The sequence below is a fragment of the Alligator mississippiensis genome, chromosome 7 (genome assembly GCF_030867095.1).
Source record: "Alligator mississippiensis isolate rAllMis1 chromosome 7, rAllMis1, whole genome shotgun sequence".
Classification (NCBI taxonomy): Eukaryota; Metazoa; Chordata; order Crocodylia; family Alligatoridae; genus Alligator; species Alligator mississippiensis.
The window spans coordinates 33,031,716-33,057,268 of NC_081830.1; the positions used below are offsets into that span (position 1 = coordinate 33,031,716).

Genomic DNA, 25,553 nt, shown 5'->3' on the forward strand with positions numbered 1-25,553 from the left:
CAGGGTCCTATGCACCCCCGCAACTCTGGTTCAGCCGCAAGCGGCTAGGCTCAACACGCACATCCCTGGGCGAAGTTGGTTCCCGTTCCTGACCTCCTGTGTTGGCGAGCTGCTTGGAGCAAGGGCTGCCTGCCCCGCTTGCTTCACCAGCGCAGTCAAAGTGCGTGACACCCCCGCCGGGGATCACAAGCCAGCGGGCTCTGGGTCCTGCCCCGACCCGGAGGAGTTTTGTCTCCCTGCAGCCGGCTGTGCCTGTAGCACGGGTGTGACCTGGGTGTGGCGATTGCACGTCCTTGGAGCGTAATAAACAGGATCTCTTGGCTACTGGAGCAAATTGGTCCGCTGCCCGCGGAGCGCATCTCGTTCTTAAAAACTGGGTTTGGGTCAATAAGAAGCAAATCTGATTTCTGTAAACCATGGTTAGACTCTCACAGGCACAAATTCTAGTCACCACCGTCCACTGCCCTTGTATACACGAGATGCTAGAAGCGCAGTAGACTAATTAGTGCTTCACGGTGAGAGCTGTGGTAGTGCGCAGTAGAATTGGCCTGCTGCCCACTAGCGTCACCTACAAGCGAGAGCTACTGTGCAGTGTTGTGTCAGAGTGAAAGCCACGTGACTGCAGTAGAATTAAGTCGGCTGCCAGTAGCGTCGATTGCAGCGCATTAAGTCTGTACTTGTCGCTTTTCCTAAACTCAAAGCGCTCTAATTACGGTGCACGAGTGATTGATGCATCCACTATTACACACCGGCACCCAGCAGTGTCACACAGCCGCACCCCAACCAGTCTGCGCACGCGAACAGGCAGTCCCTGCCAGCGAAAAGCATCAGACTGCCCTCTCTCCATTGGAGGACTTCGGCTTGCATCACTTGCGAGGCGCCGATTGGTGCCTTGCGGTGGCGGGGGCGGGCTTGCGCTCCCGCGCTGGAATTGGTTGGGCCTGCCAGGAGAACGCTTCCTGCGGGTCTGTAACGCGGAGCCCCTGGCTGCGCTGCGATTGGCTCGCGGGCTGCGGCGACGCAGACGCTGAGCGCTGACGACGAGGGCGGGGATTGGCCGGCCAGCCCGGCCGGGTGGTGAAGTGTGCAGTTTGGATTGGCCGCCGATCTGCGCCGCGCTGGGCGCCCATTGGTCCGCGCCGCTCGCCGGGCTCCGCTTCATGTCCATGGTTACCGGCGAGTGAGGCCTGCGCCGCGGTCCGGCCCCGCTATGTCCCGCCGCGCGCTCGGCCGCCTCTGTCTGCTGCTGCTCTGCCTGCTCGGGGAGGCCACCGCTGGGTGAGTACAAGCAGCCGCAGCCCCCGCTTGCCCGCCCGCCCGCGCTCTGCCCTCCCCCCCCCCCCCCGTGCTCCTGCCTAATCGGTTGCTCTGCTCTCTGCCCCGTGCCCCATCACTTGCTCTTCGTTCTGCTCCCCGCCCCCACTGCTCTATTGTGCCATGTAGCCTGCCTTGCCCGATCGATTGCTCTGAGCTCTGCTCCCTGCCCTGTGCTCCTTGCCCGATCCATTGCTCTGTGCTCTTCTGCTTGCCCTGTTTTTGCCCATCCCTTGCTTTGTGCTGTCCCCCTACCTTTGCCTGGTCAGTTGCTCAGTGATCTGCTTCTCTGCCTGTTCAGCTACTTTGCTGCCTTCCCTGTGCTCCCCTCCCAATCAGTTGCTCTGCTCTCTGCCCTGTGCTTCCTGTCCCATTTGTTGCTCTGCTCTCTGCTCCCTGCCCTGCATTCCCTGCTGGATTGGCTCCTCTGTCCCTTGCCCTGTCTGCCCCCGGTCACTTCCCCTATCTGCCCCATCTGCTGTCCTACACACAGGTGCTGCCCGTGCCATTTGTGGCACCCTATAGGGCAGCTTGGCCACGCCTGGCCTACATATTCAGTGCCTGCATCCAGGCATCTCCTTCCCCGTTCTGCTCATGGTCTGTCAGTCCCCAGGGCTGGGTACCTCTGACACCCATCAATGCCTCAGGTTCATGTGCTTTGGAGTATCAAGAGGGTGGTGCAGTGTGACATGAGTTGCTTTCCCTGCTGCCAGCCTTGCCTGGTGAAGTATGTGGGGATAAAGAAGGGAGAAGCGTGGGTGCTGAAGGGGGGACAGTATCCAGGCTGCAGCCTCCTGGATGCTGGTTGATGGGAGGCAAGGATGGTGCTTGTTAAGGCCCTGGGTTGGGACTCAGCAAACTTCTGATCCTGGCTGTATCAGGGATGTCCAGTTTGACCATGAGTCAGTCCCCATCACTTCTCTCTACAGGGGGCCCCAGGATATCCCTAGCAGAGCACTGAAATGGGGCATAGGACACCAGGGTCTTGATCTCAGTTCTGCCCTAGAATTCCCCTGTGTGTCCCTGAGCCATCTGCTGAGTCTGTTTGCATCTCAGTTCCCCCTTTTGTAAAGTGAAAATAACAGCACTGACTGTTTGGGGGGGGCGGGATGCTTTGTTGCTTTTTGAGTAGCACACCAGGCTTGCACCCAAGTTGGAGCTGCAGCTGAATGCTTTCTTTGCCCTGTGTTTCTCAGGAGGGATTTCTATAAGATTCTGGGGGTGTCACGCAGCGCATCAATAAAAGATATTAAAAAAGCTTATCGGAAACTAGCCCTGCAGCTTCATCCAGATCGCAACCCCGACGATCCACGCGCACAAGAGAAGTTCCAGGACCTGGGTGCAGCCTATGAGGTCAGTGAGTTAACCAGGTATCTGCTTGCAGCTCTAATACAGACCTCGCCCTTCCTGCATAGTTGGTGTCTTTGCTCATGTAGGAGTGCATGGAAAAGATCCTTTATATCCAGCGGTGCCCTTCCAGTGTGCATCAGTCAAATATTTTAATGCTGATTATAATTCCCTGGTGATAAGTTGCAGCAGCAGCAAAAGGGACATGTCAGTTAAGTTTGTCTACCATAGCTGGGAGAGGAAGATTGCAAAAAGCCTCTTCTTTGCTAATGAAAAAAATGGGATTTTTATTTTCCCCCATCCATGTAAGGTTTCTAGCAGTGGTCACAGGCCAAATGCTAGACCCCAAGTCTTATTTCCAGAGTTGGGTGATTGTGGAAGAGAAGGTAAGGAGGAAAAGCAGCCACACATAACTCTTTCATTGACTGAGTTTGCTGACCCTTGGAGAGGGTTCTGGATACCTTGTTGTTTGCCAGGCATCCTGCCAGCAATTAGTTTTCTGCAACCAGAAAATATAGATCACGGATCGACCTGCCTCTGCAGACTGCTGCTTTCTGTCTGGCCAGAGCCACAGGCCACAGATCTCTGCTCCCTGGAGCACCTAAGCCCACCTGTTTCTCTGCCTCCAGAAGCAATGGAGAAAGGCACAGTCTACAGCAAGGGTAAGGACAGGTGCAAGAGAGTGGCAGGGAAGACTGCAGCAGACATGTGTGGTATGACATAGCTCTGTGCCTCCAGTCCCCTGTGCTGTGTCACCTTGGATCTGGCTACAGGCTGTAGGTCAACAACCCCTGATAGAGGCGATTGCTGTGGCTGTTGCAAATGTCTGAGAATATTAGGGTTGAGTAGTTGTCCAGTCAGAAAATACTTGGTCAGTTGACCAGCAAAATGTCAAATAATGGACAAGTATTTTAAGCATTTATTTCTTGGAAAAGTAGAGATGCTTTAGTCTTCAATAGGTTAGAAATTTGTGCTAATTCCAAAAAACCAAGTTGGTGAACTAATTTTCTGGAATAATGAAATTTAAATCCTAAAAACCGGTGATGAATGACAACAGCTAACGTTGTTAGATAAGCATACATTTGAGACTGAACACTTCTTTTTCTTCTCCCTGGCTTTTATTCCCAACCCCAGAATCAGTCCAAACCTTTACAAATTAGGGGGAAAAAGAATTAAACAGAAATAAAAACCACATAGCAATTCTATACTGTTGGTTCCTCCCTCAGCACAGAATAGCTCCAGTGGCTGTATGTTACTTAACACAGGAAGGAGGAGAAGACTGGACAAATTCGAGTCAGGGCAGGGCATGGAGCACTTCGCTGAAATGGTGTATTCATATGCGTGAATCCTAATTTTGGCAGGGCAGGAGGGCATGGAGACCTCACTCCTGCCCTTGCTAATAGGTGACACTGTGATGTTTCAAAACAAAAAAAAGGGGGGGGGTGGCATTCTTGGCATCATGCAATATTTGATAATATTTACCTGCAGGCAAATGATTTTATTTGATTGGTCTATTGCCTGACTTACCTAAGGAAACCTAAAGCTGCATTTTTTTTTTATTTTTTTTTTGGCTTAGGATTCTGAAATTTAATGTTAAAGTGAATTGTCGCTTAATAAACTAGCTGCTTCCTCTCGGCTCCCCCTCCCCACCAACCTTTGTGTCATCTGCAAACTGTACCACAAAGTTCTTCATTTGCTGACTAGATTCATAGATGCTAGAATCGGAAGGAATCTCAACAGATCATCGAGTCTGTCCCGCTGCCTAGGCAGGAAAGAGTGCTAGGGTCAGATGACCCCAGCCAGATGCCTATCCAGCCTTCTCTTGAAGACACCCCAAGGTAGGGGAGAGCACCATCCCTCTTGAAAGCCCATTCCAAATTTTGGCCACCCTTACCGTGAAGAAGTTTTTCCGATGTCCAGCCTAAATCTGCTCTCTGTCAGTTTGTGGCCATTGTTCCTCATCACCCCAAGAGGCGCCCTGGTGAACAGAGCATCTCTGATCCCTTGCTGCATCCCCCTAATGAATTTGTAGGTGGCCACAAGATCACCTCTCAGCCTTCTCTTACAGAGGCTGAAGAGGTCCAAGTCCCTCAGTTTTTCCTCATAGGGCTTGTACTGTAAGCCCCTAACCATACGAGTGGCCCTTCTCCAGACCCTCTCAAGTCTATCAACATCCTTGAAGTACGGTGCCCAAAACTGGATGCCCTACTCCAGCTGCGGTCTGATCAATGCTGCATAGAGGGGGAAGTATCAACTCTGTTCATCATGCATCTGCTGATGCATGATAAACTGCGGTTAGCTTTGCTGATTTCATCACACTGACAACTCATGTTCATCTTGGAGTCCTATATGACTCTGAGATCCCTTTCTGCTTCTGTATTGCTGAGAGGGTCACTTCCCAGCCAGTAGATGTGCTGGATATTTTTGCACCCTAGGTGCAGCACACTGCACTTGTCTTTGTTAAACTGCATCCTATTGTGTACTGCCCACTCTTCCAGTCCGTCCAGGTCTGCCTGCAATCGTTCCCTACCCTCCAGAGTATGTACTTCACCCCACAATTTAGTACTCTGTCCAAGTTTGCAGACGATACACTTCACACCCACATCCAAGTCATCAATGAAGATATTGAAGAATACAGGTTCAAGGACCGAACCCTGCAGGACCCCACTACCCACATCCTTCCAGGTCGATACCAACCCATCTACTACCACTGTCTGGGCGCGACCGCTAAGCCAATTTGCCACCCACTGAACCGTGTAAACATCTGTGTCACAGCCTCATAATTTATTTATGAGAATAGGATGAGATACCGTATCGACGGCCTTGCTAAAGTCCAAGAAAGACTATAGATCAGGCAAGTAGGAAAAGCTTTGTTAGTGATGAATGGAGATTGGAAAGACTCCATATGAAGTGGGAACTCTCCATTAATAGGCTGATTTTTAGACCTACCAACCAGAAGGCAAAGTATTCAACTTTTTGCCCCTGAGGTGGGATATGTGCAGGTTTTGTAAGGAGTCCTTTCTGATCGTATGATTAAGAACCTGTAACATGTCTTCCCTTCCACTCTGTTAAAACGCAGAATTCTGAGGAAGATTTGCCATAACAAGGTTCAGAAAATAATGATGGCTTCAGGCTGGCTTTACCAGTTATGGTGCTCTGCCCCAAGTTATCTGATACTCATGTCTCCTCTTCCACTTCCATAGTTGCTTGCCTCATCTGTTGTAGGCAAGGCTTAGTGCTCTCTCAAAACCAATTATCTCTGCATAAATCATCATGGAGCCCAGCTGGGTGAGTTCTAGGGAAGATTCTGCCTGCAGGCTGCACTAGGTATTTTGAATATTCATGCACAAATTACTGAGATAAGGTGTGAACTGACTGCATCTTGACTAATCTAACATAACTGCATACATGTTCTTATCCTACATTAATGCCAGTTAATTTGTCCCACTTTTTTGAGGGGTAAGCTACATCCTATTTACAGGATAAGCATGTGCATGTGACCAGTTATTGCAGAGTAGCTGACATGCAGCAAGTTTACACCCTAGCTTAGCTGGCAGTAATTTATGTGCTCACACTCTGATTCAAAGCAGAAAATTCTCCACCCCACAGATAGACTTTGCTAAGTGGAAAAGTTGCTTTATAATCAACTCAGAATTGTGTTCAGGTGGTTGGTTCCTCTCTCACTTGTGCTGGAGTACTTTATACTAAAGCACTAGTCTTTCAGTTACTTCCACAAAGGTTCTCCTAGTTACTATTTCAGTAGGTCACGTTTGTGTGGTCATTTCCCCCCCCCCCCCTTTTCTCATTTCCTGGGTTAAGGTGTTACTTGGGTAAGAGAATCCATTTTATTTACCTTTTTTGCATACAGTGTGCCCCCAAAGTAAAACACTGCTCGTTTTTGGAAGGCAGAAATATTGTTGAAAAAATATTATTTTTTCAGTTGTGGAATTGGCAGCACACTCCAGCCACAGCAACAGAGAAAGCATCCCTGGGGTTTTAACAGCTGCTTTTTTCTATCTACAATACTCCCTTTGCAGTATTTGCTGATCACCAAAAAGGTGCAGGGTGGTGTCCTGCAATGGAGACTGGGTTGCAAGCAGCAGCCTGTGGTGGCAAAGTGAGGAATATCATTGTCCTTTCCTTTCCTGCGTCACATTTAGAAGATGACACACAAAGCACTATAAGTGATGTCGGCAGAGAGAAATATTTGTGTGAACACTTAAAACTTAATAATTCCTGACTGGTATTCAGCAGTGCAATGAAAATGCTTTGAAGAGACACTGTTAAAATGAAATCTAGCTAATTTAAGAAGCTATCATCATTGCCATACATAACAGGGACTTCTTTGCTTATTTATGATTTTACATGAAGTTTTGCTTCTTTAAAAAAATTCTAACTATAGTTATCATATTAAAGAGCCACACAAATTGGAATAACTTTTTTTTCTCCTGTATAATGTGCCATCAAATGCAAATAGATCCCATCCTATAATGATATATGCCATGTGAATAGTTCCTTAATTTTAAGGTTAGCCATATTCACTAGTCTTTCAAGATTTAGGATTTTAAGTTGTAAAGTTTGTAGATGAATATTTTTGAGACAGAAAATGGAATCAAATTCAGTTACTACTTTTTGTGAAAAAAATCACAGAAATGCGCTTTGTGCTTCAGTGAATAATTTAATGATTTTTCTTAAATTAATTTGTTTCAAAACAAGATCCAGTCTCTGAGACCAAGACTAGAGGAGTACTGTATTAACAGACCAGGACAGAATACTTTTGACTTGGTCCATTCACTTCTCCTTCTACACTGAGCTGTATACCAGTAGAGTGTTTTTAAAGTTATGCTAGAAGTGAAAGCAGTAGATGTACAGTGACTACAACTGCAGATTTTAGTTGTATAGTATTAGCACCTTTGCGGAAAGTGCAGGTGTAATCCATTTCTGTTCTTCAGGTCTTACCATCCATTTCAGAAGTCTTGCCCAAATGTTATGCGCTGTATTTTTCTCGGGTACAATATTCATCCTTCTCCCCAAAAGTGGGGTGCATGTTTAAGTAAGGAAGCTACTTTCTTCTCTGGAAAAGAAAGAAGCCTGGAGACACTGTGCATGCCATGCAGCTGAGAGACTTGTGTCTGCTCAACAAAGTGAAGCAACAGAGTTAGCTGTTAGTAGTATCTTGATGAGGCTTGTGATGAAAAACCAGTACTTTATTTACAGGAGCTCAAGTAAAGAACTACTTTCAGTAAAGAAATAACTGTATTGCTTGCAAAAAGGTCTGAGGCATAACCATGCATGATATAGAGTTAAGTCCTTCTGGGAACAGTATGTCCAGTAAGTGCAGCATTGCGAGAGAGTCTGCTACACCAAGAAGTTCCTGATGCCACACTTCCTGGACATCCAGTGTTCCCAGGAGGACTTACTCTGCTGTGGGCCAGATCTGGTCTCTTCACAAGCTGGATCCAGTCTGCAGGCCATAAGTTGCATACCTCTGGTGTACAGGGCTTACATTCCTCACTTTGTTCAGCCACTGGACGTCATAAGTGCTTTCCACCAAGCAGGATGCTCTTCATTAGCCATGCTAGCATGTACAGTGCAACTTGCCTTGGATAAGTATAGTCCAAAGACCATCTGAAAATCTCCTGTTTCCACTTAACACGTGTGTGGCAGGACTTGCAATTTTCTAGGACAAAATTTGTCATATCCCAGTTCTGCAACTGCTGATGCACAATCCCCAGCTTCAAGGACCAGTCACTGATGCAGAACTCTGTGTTGTGCCGTTCCAACTTCCTGGCGCACACAGCCTGGAATCACAATCCTGGCTTCCATGTCTACTGGCAAATTGAAAATTGTGTGTGGTACAGCCCAGTATAGGGCTGTATGACACTTGCTTTACAGGTTCTAGGCAAAGGAAGTTGATGGACTTCCTTTGCCTAGCACCTGTAAACCCATGTGCCTGGCAGCCCCATGCTGGCTTTAAGTTAGCTGGGCAGACGGAGCCTATTGGTGCCAAGCAATATGTTCAGTTTAAAGTGACATGCAAACCAACCACAAAGATATTCCACATAAACGACCTGGAAGATGAGATGGAGTGCACCCTCATAAACGATGGAATGGAGTGCATCCTCATCAGTGACCTGGAAGATTGGATGGAGTGAATCCTTAGCAAGTTTGCAGATTACATCAACCTGTGGGGAATAGCAAATATGCTGGAGAGTATTCTAGGATTCAGAGAAATCTTAACAAAATGGAGCATTGGACCAAAAGAAATCTCATGCATTTCAATAAGGAGAAGTGTAAAGTCCTTCGCTTAGGACAAAACAATCCCATGCACTGCTACAGGCTGGGGACCAACTGGCTAAGCAGGAGCTCTGCAGAAAAGGACCTGGGGGTTACAGTAGATAATAAGCTGAATGAGCCAACAGTGTGTCCTTGTTGTCAAGAAGGCTAATGACATACTGGGCTGCATTGGTAGGAGCATTGCCAGAAGATTGAGGGAAGTGATTATTCCAACTGATAAAGCTTTATCTGCAGTACTGCCCAATTTTGGTCCCCCCACTGCAGAAAGGATGTGGACAAATTGGAGAGAGTCTAGTGGAAGGCAACAAAAGTGGTTTGGGGCCTGCGGCACGTGACTTGTGAGGAGAGGCCAAGGGAACTAGGCTTATTTAATCTGGGAAAGAGAAAACTGAGAGGGGGATGGATTTAATAGGCCTTCAACTCCCTGCGGGGTGGTTCAAAAGAGGATGGAGCTGCACTGTTCTCAGTGGTGGTAGATGACAACAAGAAGCAGTGGGCTCAAGTTGCAGCAAGGGAAGTTTAATTTAGATATTAGGAAAAGCGTTCTCACAAAGAGGGTGGTAAAGCACTGAAGCAGGTTACCCAGGGAGCCTGTGGACTCTCCATCCTTGGAGGTTTTAAGACCTAGCTAGACAACTAGATCATTCCAGCCAAGGCTTTGAGGCTGGTCTTGCTTTGTACAGAGAGTTAGACTAGATCAAGATCACCTCCTGAGGTCCCTTCCAATTCTAATCTTCTTCGATTCTGTGATTGTGTGTGGAACATCTTCGTGAGTTCTTTGCCATTTTGTTGCATAAGTTGGTTGAACATATGGCATATACATTACCCTTTATGATGCAATTAACACGTGAATTGAGTGATAAACGTAATGTCTGCCAGGGCCTGTGTTCTTGTTCTTCTTAAATCATTTTTCAGCCTGCCATAAAAATGCACTTTACCCTGTAATTTGGTTCTTGCCATTTTAATGAGCTGATTATAAAATGGAGGTTTATAGCTCTTGTTAAAGATGAGTCAGAAGGTTTGTTTAACTGGGGAGTCCTGCCCATAATTAAAGCTGCCTTTGTCTACTGCTGCTTGTTTGTCACTCAGAAAAGATGTCAAATTTCATCTTAGTTGAGACACCTGAGTAACCCAATTCAGTTTTGAGCTAACACATATTGTCCCTTTTTGCTTACCCCTTGCAGGTACTGTCAGATGAGGAAAAGAGAAAGCAGTATGACACATATGGTGAGGAAGGATTGAAAGACGGGCACCAGAGCTCCCATGGAGATATCTTCTCACAGTAAGGATTTTTTTTAGCCCTTCTAACTGCTCTGGAAGCAGGAAAGACCTATCTTAGGACACCAGTACTAATTCATGCACTTCATTAGAGCTAGATGCTATGTCCTGAATCACTGCCACCTTTTTCCTGGTCAACAGATAGATGAATTGGCATTGACCTATAATAACAGATGGGTAGTTGAAGAAGTATGACCATGAGAGACATCCCAGCTGTCATGTTCATGTCAATATGCCATCCCTTCTTCCACAGAGTAGTGAACAAGCCTCTGTTCCCTCTCCGTCATAAACCAGCATTGCTCATTTGACAGATGGATTTGGTAGCATGGGTGATGTAGAATGGAACTGCATTGAAAATGCAGATACTTCCTTGAATTACCTGGGGTATACGTGGGGTTTTTTGCACTTGCACAGATCATGCTTTTTAAGGGAAATTGTACTGCATTTGTCACCATGTTTTCAGAGTAATTGCAGCACTTAAGCCATTATATCCTGACTTCACTAACACTTCAGACAGCAGCCCATGTTTCAGTATACCTGTATATCAGAACTGTCCACCTTTGAAGCAGCTAGGGGCTGAATGTCTCACGAGCTGCACTAACAGGGGCTGTATGTCTGAAGGCTGCACCAGGGTGAACTACAAGCTTTCTGGGCTGTGTGTGGTATGGATGCCTCCCAACCCTGTCTCATCTCTGCTGCACTGTGTGCCTGTGCCCTGCCTCACCACTGCACCGTGCCCATCCCCACCAGGGTCTGAGGATGAGAGCAGCCCATATTGACTAGTTTGCTTGCAGAGCATGTTTTGAAAGCATTTAGCGCGTGTTTGACAGAATAGCAGCCAAGAATGAAGGTTTGATTGTTAGCATTCAGTATGCTATGCAGTACATCTTGCACAGTGACAACAGAAGTCTGCAAGCAAGCCTATTGCTATATTAGCCTTTGTTGTGTTATAGCAAATAGAGTCTTTGCTTCTAGTGTTGCATGTTAAATTAAAGTTGCATGTTAACTTAAATTTCATCCTAACTGCAATGTCCATTACTCTGTAGCTTTTTTGGGGACTTTGGCTTCATGTTCGGAGGAAATCCTCGTCAACAAGACAGGAACATTCCACGAGGAAGTGACATCATTGTGGACCTGGAAGTTACACTGGAAGAAGTATATTCAGGAAACTTTGTGGAAGTAAGTAACTTTGTGGGAGTCTCCCTGCGAAACTGTTGGTATTATTGATGGCTGCTGGTCTGGCCATTGGTGGGAATGGTGCATTTGTATTTTAAAAAATAAAAGCATGAATTACTTGCTACCAGAATATCTGATAAGGGATGAGGCATACAAATAATACATGTTTGGAGACGATACTGAGATTTGCTAACGCTTGAATAAGTGTATTGCTTGTTGGCTTATTCCCAGCCCCTGAATGTTTGACCACAAAGAGATACATTTTTTAATGAAATCAAAAGCATCTAGAAGGAAAATTTTAACACTTGGAATTACTGAAACATTGTGTTCTGGTGTCATCCTTGCAGAAAAAAGTAAACTAATCAGCTCCCTGGGGGCACTTAGAGCCCAGTCACGTATCTGTGATGGATTTCTGTCCTGTCTCGATTCTCCTCCACATAAAACCAAGTGTTTGCTTCTAAAATACTGGATTAGGGTGACCACCTTTTCAAAAGGGGAAGGCAGGATTCATGCCCACCTTACCCTGCCAACATGGCCGGACCAGAGCCAAGTGAAGCGGGTGGATGCGGGCTACCCACTGTAGGCTCCAGGTTCCCTGTCCTACTGCCTTTCTCTCAGAAGCTCCATGCACTGCCTGAGTGCACAACTACACCACCAGGGCCCCCAGGGGTAGGGCAGCAGGGCAGGGAGCCACAATGGTCAGCCCACATTCACCCCACACACATCTGGAGGGGCATGTGCCCCCTGTGGCTCCATCCTGCTCCCCGCCCCATGCCCTTGCCGCACTCCCTTCCTCACCTTGGGGAGCCTCAATCTTCCTCCCCCCCCCCAGTAGACTTACCTGCAGGGAACTGCTGTGCAGGCTGCCTGGCTGTGTTTCTGGCCACATGCATGTGTTGTGGGCATGCACATGCATGCAGCACACCCCTGCATCCGGCTCCTGGCAGCCCCTTGCAGGCTGGAATGCTGCCAGCCTGCAAGGGGCACCCCACCATCATGGGCAACTGGTTCCACCTTAGTCGGGGGGGCACATGCCCTCCCAGTGACCAGGGGGTCCCCCTGCGGCCAATCTCACCAGGGGGGGCCCATGGCTGCTCCCTGCCTGGCACTTGCAGGGGGGGCACTGGCGCTCCCGCCTGCCCCCCCTCCACCCATCGCCTAAGCGGTGAGCGTGGCTGGTCAGGGGGTGCATGTGTACTCCCATACATCCCCTATGCGTTGCCAGTGTCCACCGCTTCCTGTGGATCCCTGTACGGCACTGCAAATCCAGGCCAAATTCTGTCCCTGAGTTGTGTAGCCCGGGACCAGGACTTGAGGTTCCCACCCAGTTAGGGACAGATGGTCACCCTATACTGGATACTGATCTTTAGACTAGACTAAAAGCACTGTGCAGAAAGTGGTATTCCTGATGGGCCCCTGTAAAACAATAGAAAACTGCAGGAGAGAGACTAAACACTAAGCAAGAGATGCAGGGTTTATTTAGCTGGACTTGGGCTCTTGTCATCAAGTAATGCATCTTCCAACAAAGCAGCTGTCACGCTGTTCATGTAATTAAAGCAGGAAGGAGGTTAGAGGTTCTTTTTACCCAGCCAAATACCTGTCACAATATACAATCTAGATTGTGTGCTTAATAAGCACGTGGTGCTCTCCTTTAACTAGTCGTGTCTCTGCTGGTAAACCATTCTATTAAATTACAAGCTAAATGCTGAGTTAAATGAGAATTATATTTAAGCATCTGTGTAAAATGGGCAACTTAAAATTGGTTCCTAAAACAAATACTGTGCAAGTTTCATTATAGGTATTGTGCATGTAAACTGTAAAACCTAATGTCTAAAATTTTAAACCAAAAATCCAGGGAGACTTAGAAAGCTAAAGTTATACCTCCAGATTCAACCATAACTTGATTATATTTTAATTTTGTATTATTATTTTTTACGTTTAATGTCCTTGGGTTTCTTTGATATTAAAAATTTATTGCCCATTTGAGTGAATTAGGTATTTGTATCCAATTCTGTCCTCAGAAGCATTTCCATCTATATATAAAAATCCTGTCTGATTTGAGCCCCATGACAAAAATGAAAGATTTTGAAATACCAACAGGAACTTTGCACCTTGATACATTATAAAAAGATAAATAAATAAAAAATAAATACTATATTTGCATAGCTTGCATCCTTCAAACATTTGTCTTCAGTGACAGATGCCTCTGCAATACTTAAAATAACCACATACAAAGCAAGAATTTGTTAAAAATGCATCTGATTAGAGGGCAACTTTCTACTTTTTCCATATGGTGTTTTATTCAGCTGCCCAAAATACTTAATCTTTCTGTCAGGTGCTTCAGATCATGACGTCTTCCATTTAGAAAGGTGTAGAGCATCTAGGAAACAAATGCAAAAAAGCAAAGTAACAAACAGAGGGCCTTAGAGCAGCTGCTCTGGTATTTTAGCACTTCATGTATGATCAGCAGGAAGCAGAAAACTGAAGACTGGATTTAAGAATGCATTTCCAAGAGCAAAGGCAATTAAAATTTGAAGAGCAGCACTGATACCTCTTAGTTATTTAGAAGGGCGGAGAGCTCAGAATTATCTGAAGTATCACTGCCATCTGTGTTTGGTTAATATATTTTTCCCTTGCAGGTTGTTAGAAACAAGCCAGTAGCAAGACAGGCACCTGGCAAGCGGAAATGCAATTGTCGGCAGGAGATGAGGACCACCCAGCTTGGCCCTGGGCGTTTCCAGATGACTCAAGAAGTTGTCTGTGATGAGTGTCCCAATGTCAAGTGAGTGTGAGATTTCTGCTTTGTATGAAACTGGCTGAAACTGGCCACTAGATGGGGAAAGAACATGTGTGCCTCCAATAGTTGAACACTTTAAAATAACCCAATACAAATACATATTTTTTTTTCTTAAATAATGCTTCTGATTTTAGAGGGCAGTTCTCCTTCTACTTACTCAGACTGATCTATTGCTAGCTGCAGATTGGCAGAAATCAGCAACCATGAGTAGAGGTGACAGATTTGTGAAGAAGAGTAAAGCAAATATACCTCGCCTGTAGCAGTGGTGTTGGTTGTAGACATGTTGGTCTAAGGCAGACAAGGTTCTTTGGGTAAACTTTTTTTTGGCTAAATCTGATGTCCTTTATTAGACCAAATCTGCTTATCTTTTATTAGACCAACTAAAATAAGTTAGTCTAATAAAAGATATCAGATTTACCCAGCCTTGTCATCTGTAGCAAGACTTTTGACATGGTCTCCTATGACATCCTCACAAGTAAGCTAAGGAAATGCAGTCGGGACAGAATTACTGGGAAGCGGGTACATAACTTCTCTGGATAATCAGACTTAAAAAATAGTTGTCGAATGCTCAAATGTCTTGCTCCAAGAAGATATCAGGAGGAGGAACCCTGGGGACTGTCCTGGGCCTGGTGCTGTTCAGTATTTTATTAATGATTTGCAGCACAGAATCGAGTATACACTTGTAAATTTGCAGGTGACACCAAACTGGGGGAGTAGCAGACACTTTGGAGGACAGGATTAGCTTGAAAATGATCAATTGGAAAATGGTCTGAAAGGGATCAGAAGAAATTAAGTAAAGACAAGTACAAAATACAGCAGTTAAGATGGAAAAAGTACACAACTAATGACTGACTAGACCAGAAGTGGGCAAAATGGTGGATCCAGCCAGCAGCTGGACTCCATCTCCCAGCAGCCCCTGCCCACATCACTGCAGCTGGTTTCCCTGGACACCCCAGTAGTGGCAGTGCTGTGACAGTGTATGGGCAGGGTTTCCATGGAGATTGGCCCCAGCAGCACTGGCAGGGCACATGGCTGGGCAGGGAGCTGCTCCACAACTGGGGCTGGGATCTTGCAGTGGTGATAGCATGGTTCAGAGATGAAACACAGCCACAATCCACTGCCTGCATGTCCCTGCCCAGGGCATGTGGGCAGTGGTTCGCAGCTCTGCCCCATCTCTGGACCACACTGTCACTGCTGCAGGATCCTGGCCCTGGAGCAGCTAACTGGGCAGCTGCCATGCCACTCCTGGTGTCTCCATGGAAACCAACCACAGCAATGCGGGCAGGGGCTGCTGGGAAGAGGAATCCGCTATAGACTGGACTTTGCCCATCCCTGGACTAGACTGTGTTGCTGTAGAAAAGGACCTGGCAGTTATAGTGCATCATAATTTGAATGTATGTCAATGTAGTATTCTGTCGTGTCCCTTCCCCCCCCCCCCCCCTCCCCCCCAAAAAAAATCAGTTGTATACTGGGACGTATTAACAGGAGTGTCTTATTTAAATGTCTAAGAAACATGACATGCAAGCAAAGGTTGGAAGAACTGGGATTATTTAGTTTGGAAAGAAGACAGCGCAAGGTGGTTGATTGCTAGTTTTTTAATAGAAAAAAGGCTTGTTATAAAGATAAGATAAGATGACCACAGGGGACAGGACAAGAAGTAATAGATTTAAGTTGCAATGATGGGAAATAAGGTTGTATATTAAGAACTTTTTAACTATACAAGTGGTTAGGTAATCCATTCTAGCGCTTAGAGAGGCTATAGAATCTCTATCATTTAACCTGTACATGAAAACTTCTGAACTCTCAGGACAAATGTTTGGACAGAGACAACGGTGCCTTGAGGAGGTTCAGATAAGATGCCCCTTTCAACTTTGTGTTTTTTCCCTGTTTCTCTCTTGGGTAGAAGATGTATATATTTTTTTTTTTTTTAATCTTGGCTTTCCAGCCTCATTCTCCCTGGACTAATCCTCACTTCAAATAGGTTATTTTTCATTTGTGGCATCTCTGGATCCTGAGGTAGTTTCAGTAGCTTACACTTTGCAGCTTTATAATGGTTAGCCATAGAAGTAAGAAAAAGGCAATGCCTCTTTGAACACTAGGCAAACTGGAGTGCAGTCATGATGTGAGCAGTTTGAGAGACGCTGTGGTTAACTGCGGGAGCAGTCCTTAATAGTCTGATAAAATGAAATAAGAATCGCCAATGTGAGCAGTCTTCTGCCTGCTGTTCCTCTCATCTCCCACTTGATTTCCAGGCTTGTGAACGAAGAACGAACATTGGAGGTGGAGATAGAGCCAGGTGTGAGGGATGGCATGGAGTATCCTTTCATTGGAGAAGGTACAATAGTAGCTGCTGCTGTGCTTTGTTCTGCTTGTGCTATTTCCTTGGCTATACTGGGATCATGTCTAGCAGTAAGGATCCTTGGGCATGCTGTGGAGGATTGTTTCGAACAGGAGTCGGCAACCCATTGACAGATCTGGCCTGCAGAGCTGTTTGATCCAGCCCAGAGCCAAGGGGCTTCTGCAGCATTTCAGTAGCAGGGGCTTTACCCAAGCAGTAGGTAGAAAGTAGCAGCTGCATTGCAATGGCTCCAACTCTAACAGCAGCAGTGCAGGCTGGGTGAGAAGTGGTGCGTGCTTAGAGCTGGGTGCAGTTAGAGCGGCCCCCTGCTGGAAAACCTGCCAACCCCTGTTTTGCAGCATATCGTTTTTAAGGGGTTGGTATGTCCTGTGCATAGTTTGGCAGTCCAGAGCAGGGGTGGTCAAAAAATGGCCTGGAGGCTGGATCCTGCCCACCGAGGGATTCTGTCCAGGTGTGTGACAGGACAGGAGCAGCACAGTGGCCAGACTCGCTTCCTGGCAGGCCCCATGGCAGCGGCTTGCTCTGCTCGGCTGATAGTGTCCACCACCACCACCATCAAACCCTGTCCTGCTACCCAGGCATCCTGGCTTGTCTGCCTTGCACCCACCACTGGAGGCCCTGAATATAGGGCAGGTCTCCAGGGAGACTGACCTGGGACTCCCATGGTCAGGGCACGCTTGGCCAGATGGATGGGATGAGGCTGTGGGTGGGCATGGGGCAGCATCCAGGAGTGGAATAGACAGACAAGATCGGGATTGTGAGGCGGCAACACTATGGGGTCCAGGCCCAGGGCAGAGCCACAATCCATTCCTTGCATGTCCCTGTCCACAGAACCAGTGCCTATTGCAGAGGCGTGCAAGGAATGGATTGCAACTCTGCCCTGGGCCCCAGCTCCATGCTGTCACCGCCCCATAATCCTGGCCCCGCCTGCCCATCCTGCTTCTGGACACTGCTTTCCTCACCACCACCCACTGCCCCATCACATCCATCTGGCTGAGCACACCCTGCCTGTGGGAAGCCCAGACCTGTCTCAGTGGAGACCCTTCCCACCCACTCCATCCAGCACCCCCAGCGGTGGGTGTGGGACAGATTTCCCAGGGCCAGATAGGATCAGTTGCCACCACCCCTGCCCTGCTTTAGGTACTCCATTAAGGAAGTGGGTGATAGGGCTTGCTATGCTGCCAGGCAAATTGGGTATTTGCAGATGAAATGCCAGTTAGGATTATTAACAGGTCATGTAACATACCACTTATAACTTACTTCACAGGTGAACCTCATGTAGATGGGGAGCCAGGTGACTTGCGTTTCCGCATAAAAGTTCTCAAGTAAGTAACCTCCACTAAATCATTTCATTTCACTTCTCTTTAGATTATTAAAAGGAAGCTTGAGAGTGACTCTCCTATCAGGGTTGGCAGTTCAGATGTCATGTACATAACCTAAAGTCAGTGAGTGAGATCAGAGAGCCAGTCATCTAACCGTTTTGGCAGAGGACTGGAGTCAGGGCTGTGCAGTGACTATCAAGTGCTGTGGGTATCGAGAAACTATTGCCTAGAAGCTAATCGGATATTTTCCTTTTTTTGTTTTGTTTGGCCCAGTATTTGGGAGTGAGTTGGTAGATGCTAGCTGAGTCGCATGGAATGGTTGGATACGCCTTTCCTCCTCTTGCTTCATGCAATGAAATATACCTCCTTATTACAAGAGAAAGTTGTTGGATGAGTCATATATGACACGCCTTGGCACTCTGTGTCCCAGGAACTGAAAGCTCCTTAGTAATGCACATATTGAGTACAGGAAAAGGAAGCCATGTCTGTGAATGCATGTCTTATCCACCCTTCTGTGAGTTGTGAGCTTTCCACCCTTATTCACAAATTGAGGGGGGTGAGCTAGACGCCCCGACTCTTGTAGGAGAGAGGCACGAAGCTGAAGTTGCTATGTTTTGTTCACAGACACCCAGTCTTCGAAAGAAGAGGAGATGACTTGTATACAAATGTGACTATCTCGCTGGTCGAGGCATTGGTAGGCTTTGAAATGGATATCGCACATTTAGATGGGCACAAGGTGAGGCAACAGTTTACTTTCGTTCACTAGGAGCAGAATCTTAGTGACGAGTTCCTCAGGCCCCACAAGGATTTGTCCAGTGCTGCAGTTCCATCTGTTGACCATGTACAGTCTTGTCTCAGTACTAGAGATAAAAATGTCTATTTTGATTTATTTGGAAGCTGCAAGTGAGAAAAATCTATGATTAGCTGGAAGGGACAGCTCTGGCAAGTGGTGTCTTAAAATTTGTCAGTGTTACAATATGTCCTGGAAGTGATGCTCTCTTGGTCCCTGTGCATGCTGTTGGCTCTGTGGAGAATTTGTATTGAGTGTGGAGTGGAGTTTAAGAAATCAAGAATTGTTTTGAACCATTTTTTTTTTTTTTTTTTTTTAAAAGACATTTTTGCCTTCCAGGTTCATGTTGCTCGGGATAAAATCACAAAACCTGGGGCCAAGCTGTGGAAGAAAGGAGAAGGTCTTCCAAATTTTGATAACAACAACATCAAAGGCTCACTAATAATAACCTTTGATGTAGAATTCCCCAAAGAGCAGCTAACAGATGAACAACGGGAAGGTATGTGCAATGTTGTGTCAGAGAGCTCAGAGAGTCATGCCCAATAAGACTTGGATCATATAACTAAGATCATGGCCTGCAGTACTCGGGGAGGAATTCTCCCTTTCTCTGCACGTGTGGACAACACAGTTGGCTTGGTATCTGAAGAAGTGCTTCTTGTCTCAGCTGCAGTTGGAAAGATACTGGATGAAATTTAGGTGTAGTATTGATCTGATACTTGTATGGCAGTTGGCAAGTCTGAAACTGCTTTGTAGTGCTCATCTATGTACAATGTGACGGGCTAAGGCTGGACCTTGCTGTTACTAGAATGGGATCTCAGATGTAGTAATTTATTTTTGTGAGCCTTGTATAATGATAAGATCGGCAGGGTCCTCAAGGGTCATCTTAAGGGACTTCCTTTTCTTCCTGTTCTTCTGCAAAGAGGTTTAGATTGGAACTGCCCTCCCAGACCAGTCAGTCTCCCCATAGCCCAGAGGTCCTTCAGGTGTTGCCCCTCATCTCGTTATGGCATTTGAAGTCAATGGTCTGGATTTCAGGTCGTCCAAGGAAATGTCTCACTAAAGAGACGGGCAAGAGGCTCCAGTAGGGGTTATCACCAAAACTTCCAGGTTCCCCTTGCCTGTGTTAATGCTGTAGAAGCAGGGAGCATGAAAGTGAACTTAGAGTACCAGAATGACTTTGTCCAGACACACATTCATGGAATCATAGTAAAATGGGGCTGGGAGAGGAGCTGTTGGTGTGGCAGCACCTTCTGAGGATGAGACACCCAAGTTTAGTTCCCACTTCAGCCTTAGAAGTTTTAAATGTACTTTTCCTACCACCCAGAAAAATGCCCTTATCTCACTAGGCAAGAGGTTTATTATCTGCCCTTCCAGCTGAAACTGTTCTACTGCACAATGAAGAATGTAAAACTCATTGGACCAAAAAGAGAGCAAAATGGGAGCACGAAACCTGAGGAGGCAGGAAGCATGTTGGTACTGTGTCACTTGGTCCCTCCACCAAGACCTTTGGATCTAACCCTGGGGGCTGCGGCAGTTCTGCTGATCTCGTGTCAGGAAGCTGACTTCTAATCTCAGGATTCTGTCGGAGTATCTTCAGGAAAGCAAAATGACACATGCTTTGTCTGCTCCATCCTACCCCCACCCATGTTTTGCAGCCTAGGCCCTTAGGAAGAAGAGGTGAAAGTCTGTTTGTCTTTCCTTTAACACAGTGACCCATTTAGGTGGAAGATTGCATTTTCAGTGCTGGCTCATACTTCTGTCCCTTATGCCATCACATCTGATATTTCACTATCAGATAAGAAGTGAAAACTATGTCAGAGTACAACTTCATGTTAATCTATTAAGTATGTATAAATGACTGTACTAAGAATGGTATCTTATTTACATTTTTTTAAAAGGAAACAGACTCTATCACTTCTTTCCTGGTGAAGTGACTTATTTCCAGGAGCCAGAGCATACCCTGGATTCAACTATCTTCCCAGCCAGTAGGGTAAAGGAATGGTATATTGGGTAGTGCACATGGGAGAAAATGAAGTATCTCCTCAACTGCCTTCTTTGTCCTTACCTGCAGTGTTGTGAAGTCTAGAGCATAGGTTACTGTTTCATTGGGTCTCTTGGCCTTTTTCTTATTTAGTCTATTACCTGTAGTCCAGCAGAATATTATGACAGCATATAACCTCACTTCACCAGAATTAAGGTAATATTTCAGCCCAACTGAAACAGAGGTGCAGCAGTTTGAACTGTTCAGTGAGGTTATATTGTTTAAATGTACCAGGTGCCACCTGGGGCTTGGGCAATGGAGACTTTCCAAATGCCTCTTGTTATCCTCAGGGCAAATAGGTAAAGGAGGGGGTCTGTAGCCCATGTTAACTCTTCTCCTTTTTCTTTTGCAGGTCTGCAACAGTTATTGAAACAAGGATCGGTGCAGAAGGTGTACAATGGACTGCAGGGATATTAACATGGGGACAAACTGGACTTGATTGAAAATGAAAAATGAAACCAGTGATATTTATCTGCAGTCTTTCTTGCTGCCTATTTTGGGATGAAGAGGAGGGGGGAGGGTAGAGTAAACAAGTCGTATTTTTTTTGTAAATGGTGAAAGTGCTCAGATGGTTTATGGAAAACATGGCCCTTTGCAGGATATAACTGGTGCTGCCTATAGAATTCCTTCCATGTACTGGAGCAGAGAGGAGGCTCCCTGTGCAGAAAAATGTTGGGGAGGGGGTTTTAAATTTAGTGCATATTGGAAGTTCTGGTTTTTAAATATATTTTGATGTTACTTTTTTGACCCTCTCAAAGTATCTTTGTAGTTTCTTCTGCCTCTTGTGTCCCTCATGCTAATCTTCCCTGACTACTTAGTCTCTCTTCTACCTACCTCTCTCTCCCCATCCCTGTATAATATAACCTAGTTGGTTATATTATGGAGCAGGAGCTAATTTATTCTTAGAAATGAACTGAATGAGAGCCTGTAAGAGCTACAGGTGACTGCTGTTGCTGCAGAGACCTTGGCCCTGTATATCGATCCTATCCTAATTCTCAGATAATTCTTAAGCTCTCAGTATTCACACTTTCTTCAAATGCTGTAAAGACCAAACTCAATTTCAAACTGGGAATGAGCCATCTTCACCCATCCTCTGCTGTACATGACCCTGCAAAATGGCTCAACAGACTCCTTCTGTGACCAGTATGGAAACATTTGCCCACCACCTTGTTCACAAATGCTTGGCTGGAACAATTTGTGTATCTCCTGCCTTTAATCCTCCATGAGAGCAGGCACAGCTGGTACCACTGAAATAGTTAATGAAAGTGTGTGGCAAACTGGTTGTGTATTAAAACTACAGTGGAGGCATTTCTCCTGGAAGCAACTGTTTTCTGAAGAAGGCTCAGTTGTAATGAAAATAAGCTTGTGCCTCTGAGCTGTAATCCCACATGGCAGTTAGTATTAACCATAAGCCTTGCAGCCTCTTTCACCTCTTTCAGAGGAAGAGGTCTCTTTTCCTGGGAAAGGCTTCTCTTTTCCCTTCCTGTGCTCACTGAGGAGGAAGTGGAGGCTCTTTTGACTCGGTTTGGATGTCTTGGTAGGTCTGCCTTCATGTACTCTTCATTGCGCTTAGGAAGAAGGAGTTGGAAAAAGCCATGAGGCAGAACTGAGCATACCGTGGGAAAGTTTGTTCTGTGGTACTTCATTACCAGCATGTAACCAGGGTGCATGGGTAAGAGAAATTACAATGAGTCTTTCCCATGTGTGGGTAAAAACTCTTCTTTCTACTCAGGAGCTAGTGCTGTTTGTCTGACACCAGCAGGCTACCAAACTAGTTGGGATCCGCAAAGAGAGGTCCAGTTAGGCTTTTCTCCTTCCAGTTCCCTTTCAAGTGTGCTGGTTTGGCCTAGCCAGCCACTTCCATTCAAACAACACTGCTGAGGGTGTCTAGCTGCTCATGCCGTCAGCCTGTCAGTTCCATGGATGATCCAAAGGGTTGTGGTTCTGTATTAATATGGCAGTATCTGATACGCCACTTTGTTGCACAGCTATAACACCCATATAGTAAGGCTTTAAAGCTGCCCAGTTCAACCTTGCCCTCAACATGAACACTCATCACCATCTCTTGCTTTGGTAGAGATGCTTTAAAAATGAGAAGACATTGTTCCTACCCCAGCTTCAAGGGGCATGTAATATACTGGGGGCTGCAGCAAAGCTGTAGCTCTGTGAAGCTAGCAGCGTGTCTGTGAGGCTGTGTAAACTAGGGGCTGATGCTGTCATTTCTGCAGTGTTTGGTTCAAGCCTGTGGTAAGACACCTTTTGTGTATATGAGACAAAAATTAAATATAGCAAGCCAAGATGTGAGAGGAAATGGAAAGGAACAAATTATGCAGTTTTATGCTTCTCCATTTTTCTTATCTTGGACAAAAGGCTTTCTGTGAAACTTTTTTTCAAGCCTTAATAATTAAAAACAATCCACATCCTGTTACTGTTCAGGGGCTGGACTCGATGATCTTCCGAGGTCCCTTCCAGCCCTAATGTCTATGAAATACTATCAGGAAATCTTCCAGGAGGCTGAAATTTTTCTTCCTCTGGACCAGTGAACAAGCATTAAAAGGACACCTCATTTACCCAGAAGCAGCCCCTTTTCATGAGGATGTTTGGGGTGGTCCTTCAAGGCTCTCCCAGTGGGAACAAACAGACAGGTTTTGTCCATTAATAGCTCTGCCTGAGTTGATGCTAATGTCCATTTCTGCACTGAGTCGATGTCTCTCTAACTGAGACTTTGCCTCAGGATTTTTCATTATTCTGCAAGGAAACCTGTCTCCATGTGCCAGTTTGCCTTTGTCCCCAGTGTGACTTGCTTTTCATGATACTGAAGACCCATTTCTAGTTCCAGGCAGTGCTCTTTGACGTCTCACTTTTTTTTTTTCTTGCCAGTTCCATCGTGTCTGCAGTGGTCTGTCCATGACAAGGTGGATGCATGATGTTCAGCAGTCAGAGACAAGCAGTTGGACAGGGATTTATTTCATTTCCTATGAGTGTTTAACTCGCTGTGCAACAGTGACATTCTCCAGCACAACCACCAGTTCCAACAGAGCTTGCTGTTAGGTGACCTGTTGATGGTCCATCTGTTCAAATAAGAGAGTTTTATTTCAACTGTTTTCTGAGGAGCTCCCTTAGTATCTCTAAGGATCTGGCTTGCCCCATCACTGTTCTGGTTTTAGTCTGGTTGCCTAAGGAAAGATTTTGTAAGTTGCGTCTCATTTAGAAATTTCTCAGGTATTGACCAGGGGCACTAATCTATGTGACCATGGTGGGTTGTGCAAGCTGTTTCATACTGCCCTGTGTCTTGTTCCAGTGAAGTTTTACCTTCTGGAGTATGAATATTTGGTAAGCCTCCTGGACTTCCCAGTCCAGTCTACCACAAACCTGGCCTTTTCAATGGATTCAAAGGACTTGATCTTTGCTGGCAAAAAGAGAAAAATCACAGTGTCTCAGCTATGGACCTGTTGGAGTTCCTTGTAAATGGATTTGGACCTGATCAAGAGCCCTACTTTGTTGAAGGTTCAAGTCTCAGTTTTGGGAGACTTGTAACATTTTTTCCCTTTCTTGTTACCTTCTCATATTTCGTAACTCCTGAAAGCTGCTTCACTCCAGAGATGCTATCAGGAAACCAGTAGAAAGTGGTACAGAGGGAGAATCCCTGAATCTCCTTATCTCAAATATGTGCAGGAGTCTTCCCCATATCTTGTTTTCCTGTTAACAGTTGCATTGGCCAGAAGTGTTAGCCAGTTCAGGAGCCTTATCCAGCAGCAATCCTGTAAGCATTTTTTTTTCCCCTCAGAAAAAGTGAACTTTAGACCTGCACCAAGCCATCCCTATTACCTGTTCTCAGGTGGATACATTCAGTAGCTGGTCGGGCCTAGGGATTGTTCGTAACAGCTCTGCTTCCTGTGAGCACTCATCTAGGGATGCAGGATTGGAATAGACGTCACATCCAGTCCCCTGAGTTTGCAGGCAGTTGCTCCACCACATGGTCATTTTGCAGGCAGAGCTGCACAGTGCTACTTTTGAGTGCCATGGGCCATTACTCCTCATCAGTAGGCTTTATCTCCCACTTCATAGCATGCGTATGGTTCTGGTTGATTTTTCTCTCTCTCTCTCTTGTTTTTTCCTTCATTAAACCCCTTTGTATGGCAGAGAAGGAGAAAAAGAAAAGTAAGCAAAGCTGCACTCAAAGCAGAGTTAGTTGTTTCTTGGCCTGGTGCTCTATTTTAATTTTCCTTCCTTTTTTGTGGAGGTTGGCTGCATCCCTGCTGCAATGGAGTTGGGAGTGGGAGGGAGAACAAGGCTTGTTTCCATGTCTGCATTCTTTCTGTGTGCCAGTGTTGTTTCATGAGCTCCAGCCCAGGGCCTCAAAGCAAATTGTGGTAACTTCCAAGCAGAGGTGGAAACCTCCTTCCTTTCTCCCTTCCAGAGTGCTCTTGGGGGCAGAGGGAGATCTAGGATCCCTTCACATTGGGCTCTGCTCTTAGTGTAAATCTGCATTTTTATTATGTATAATTCATGCTGTAGGAGATCACAGATGCCTGCTTCCTGCTTTGCACGCCCCACTTGATCTCCTGCTCTGCTTCCTGCCTTATCTGCCCCACACGTGCACGTGCACTACCCATGCCAGTTGTGGTATGTGGGCCGCCTCTGTTCTACAGCGAGGTTTTGAAAAGGAATGTGGTTGTCCAAGATGCATGGATTCAGGGAGCAGATTTGTCATCTTTTTGGCAAGCAGGGTGAAAGCAAAGGCAGCAGTCCTGTAGGGACTTTGAATGACAGTTCCACAATCTAATAGGAAATAGTACCCACTTTAAGCCATGTATCGAGACACCAGAGAC

At 46.1% G+C, this 25,553-nt stretch overlaps 1 protein-coding gene across 1 annotated transcript; it reads left to right on the forward strand.

Annotated features, from left to right (window-relative positions):
- The first annotated feature begins 1,118 nt into the window (after window positions 1–1,118).
- On the forward strand, window positions 1,119–21,478 carry DNAJB11 (DnaJ heat shock protein family (Hsp40) member B11). Its single transcript, XM_006272040.4, has 10 exons — window positions 1,119–1,278; window positions 2,511–2,667; window positions 10,143–10,240; window positions 11,283–11,415; window positions 14,052–14,194; window positions 16,462–16,544; window positions 17,836–17,893; window positions 18,515–18,626; window positions 19,020–19,179; window positions 21,074–21,478. The coding sequence occupies exons 1-10, from the start codon at window positions 1,211–1,213 to the stop codon at window positions 21,136–21,138; spliced, it is 1,077 nt and encodes a 358-aa protein (XP_006272102.1). The 5' UTR covers window positions 1,119–1,210; the 3' UTR covers window positions 21,139–21,478.
- The last annotated feature ends 4,075 nt before the right edge of the window (window positions 21,479–25,553 follow it).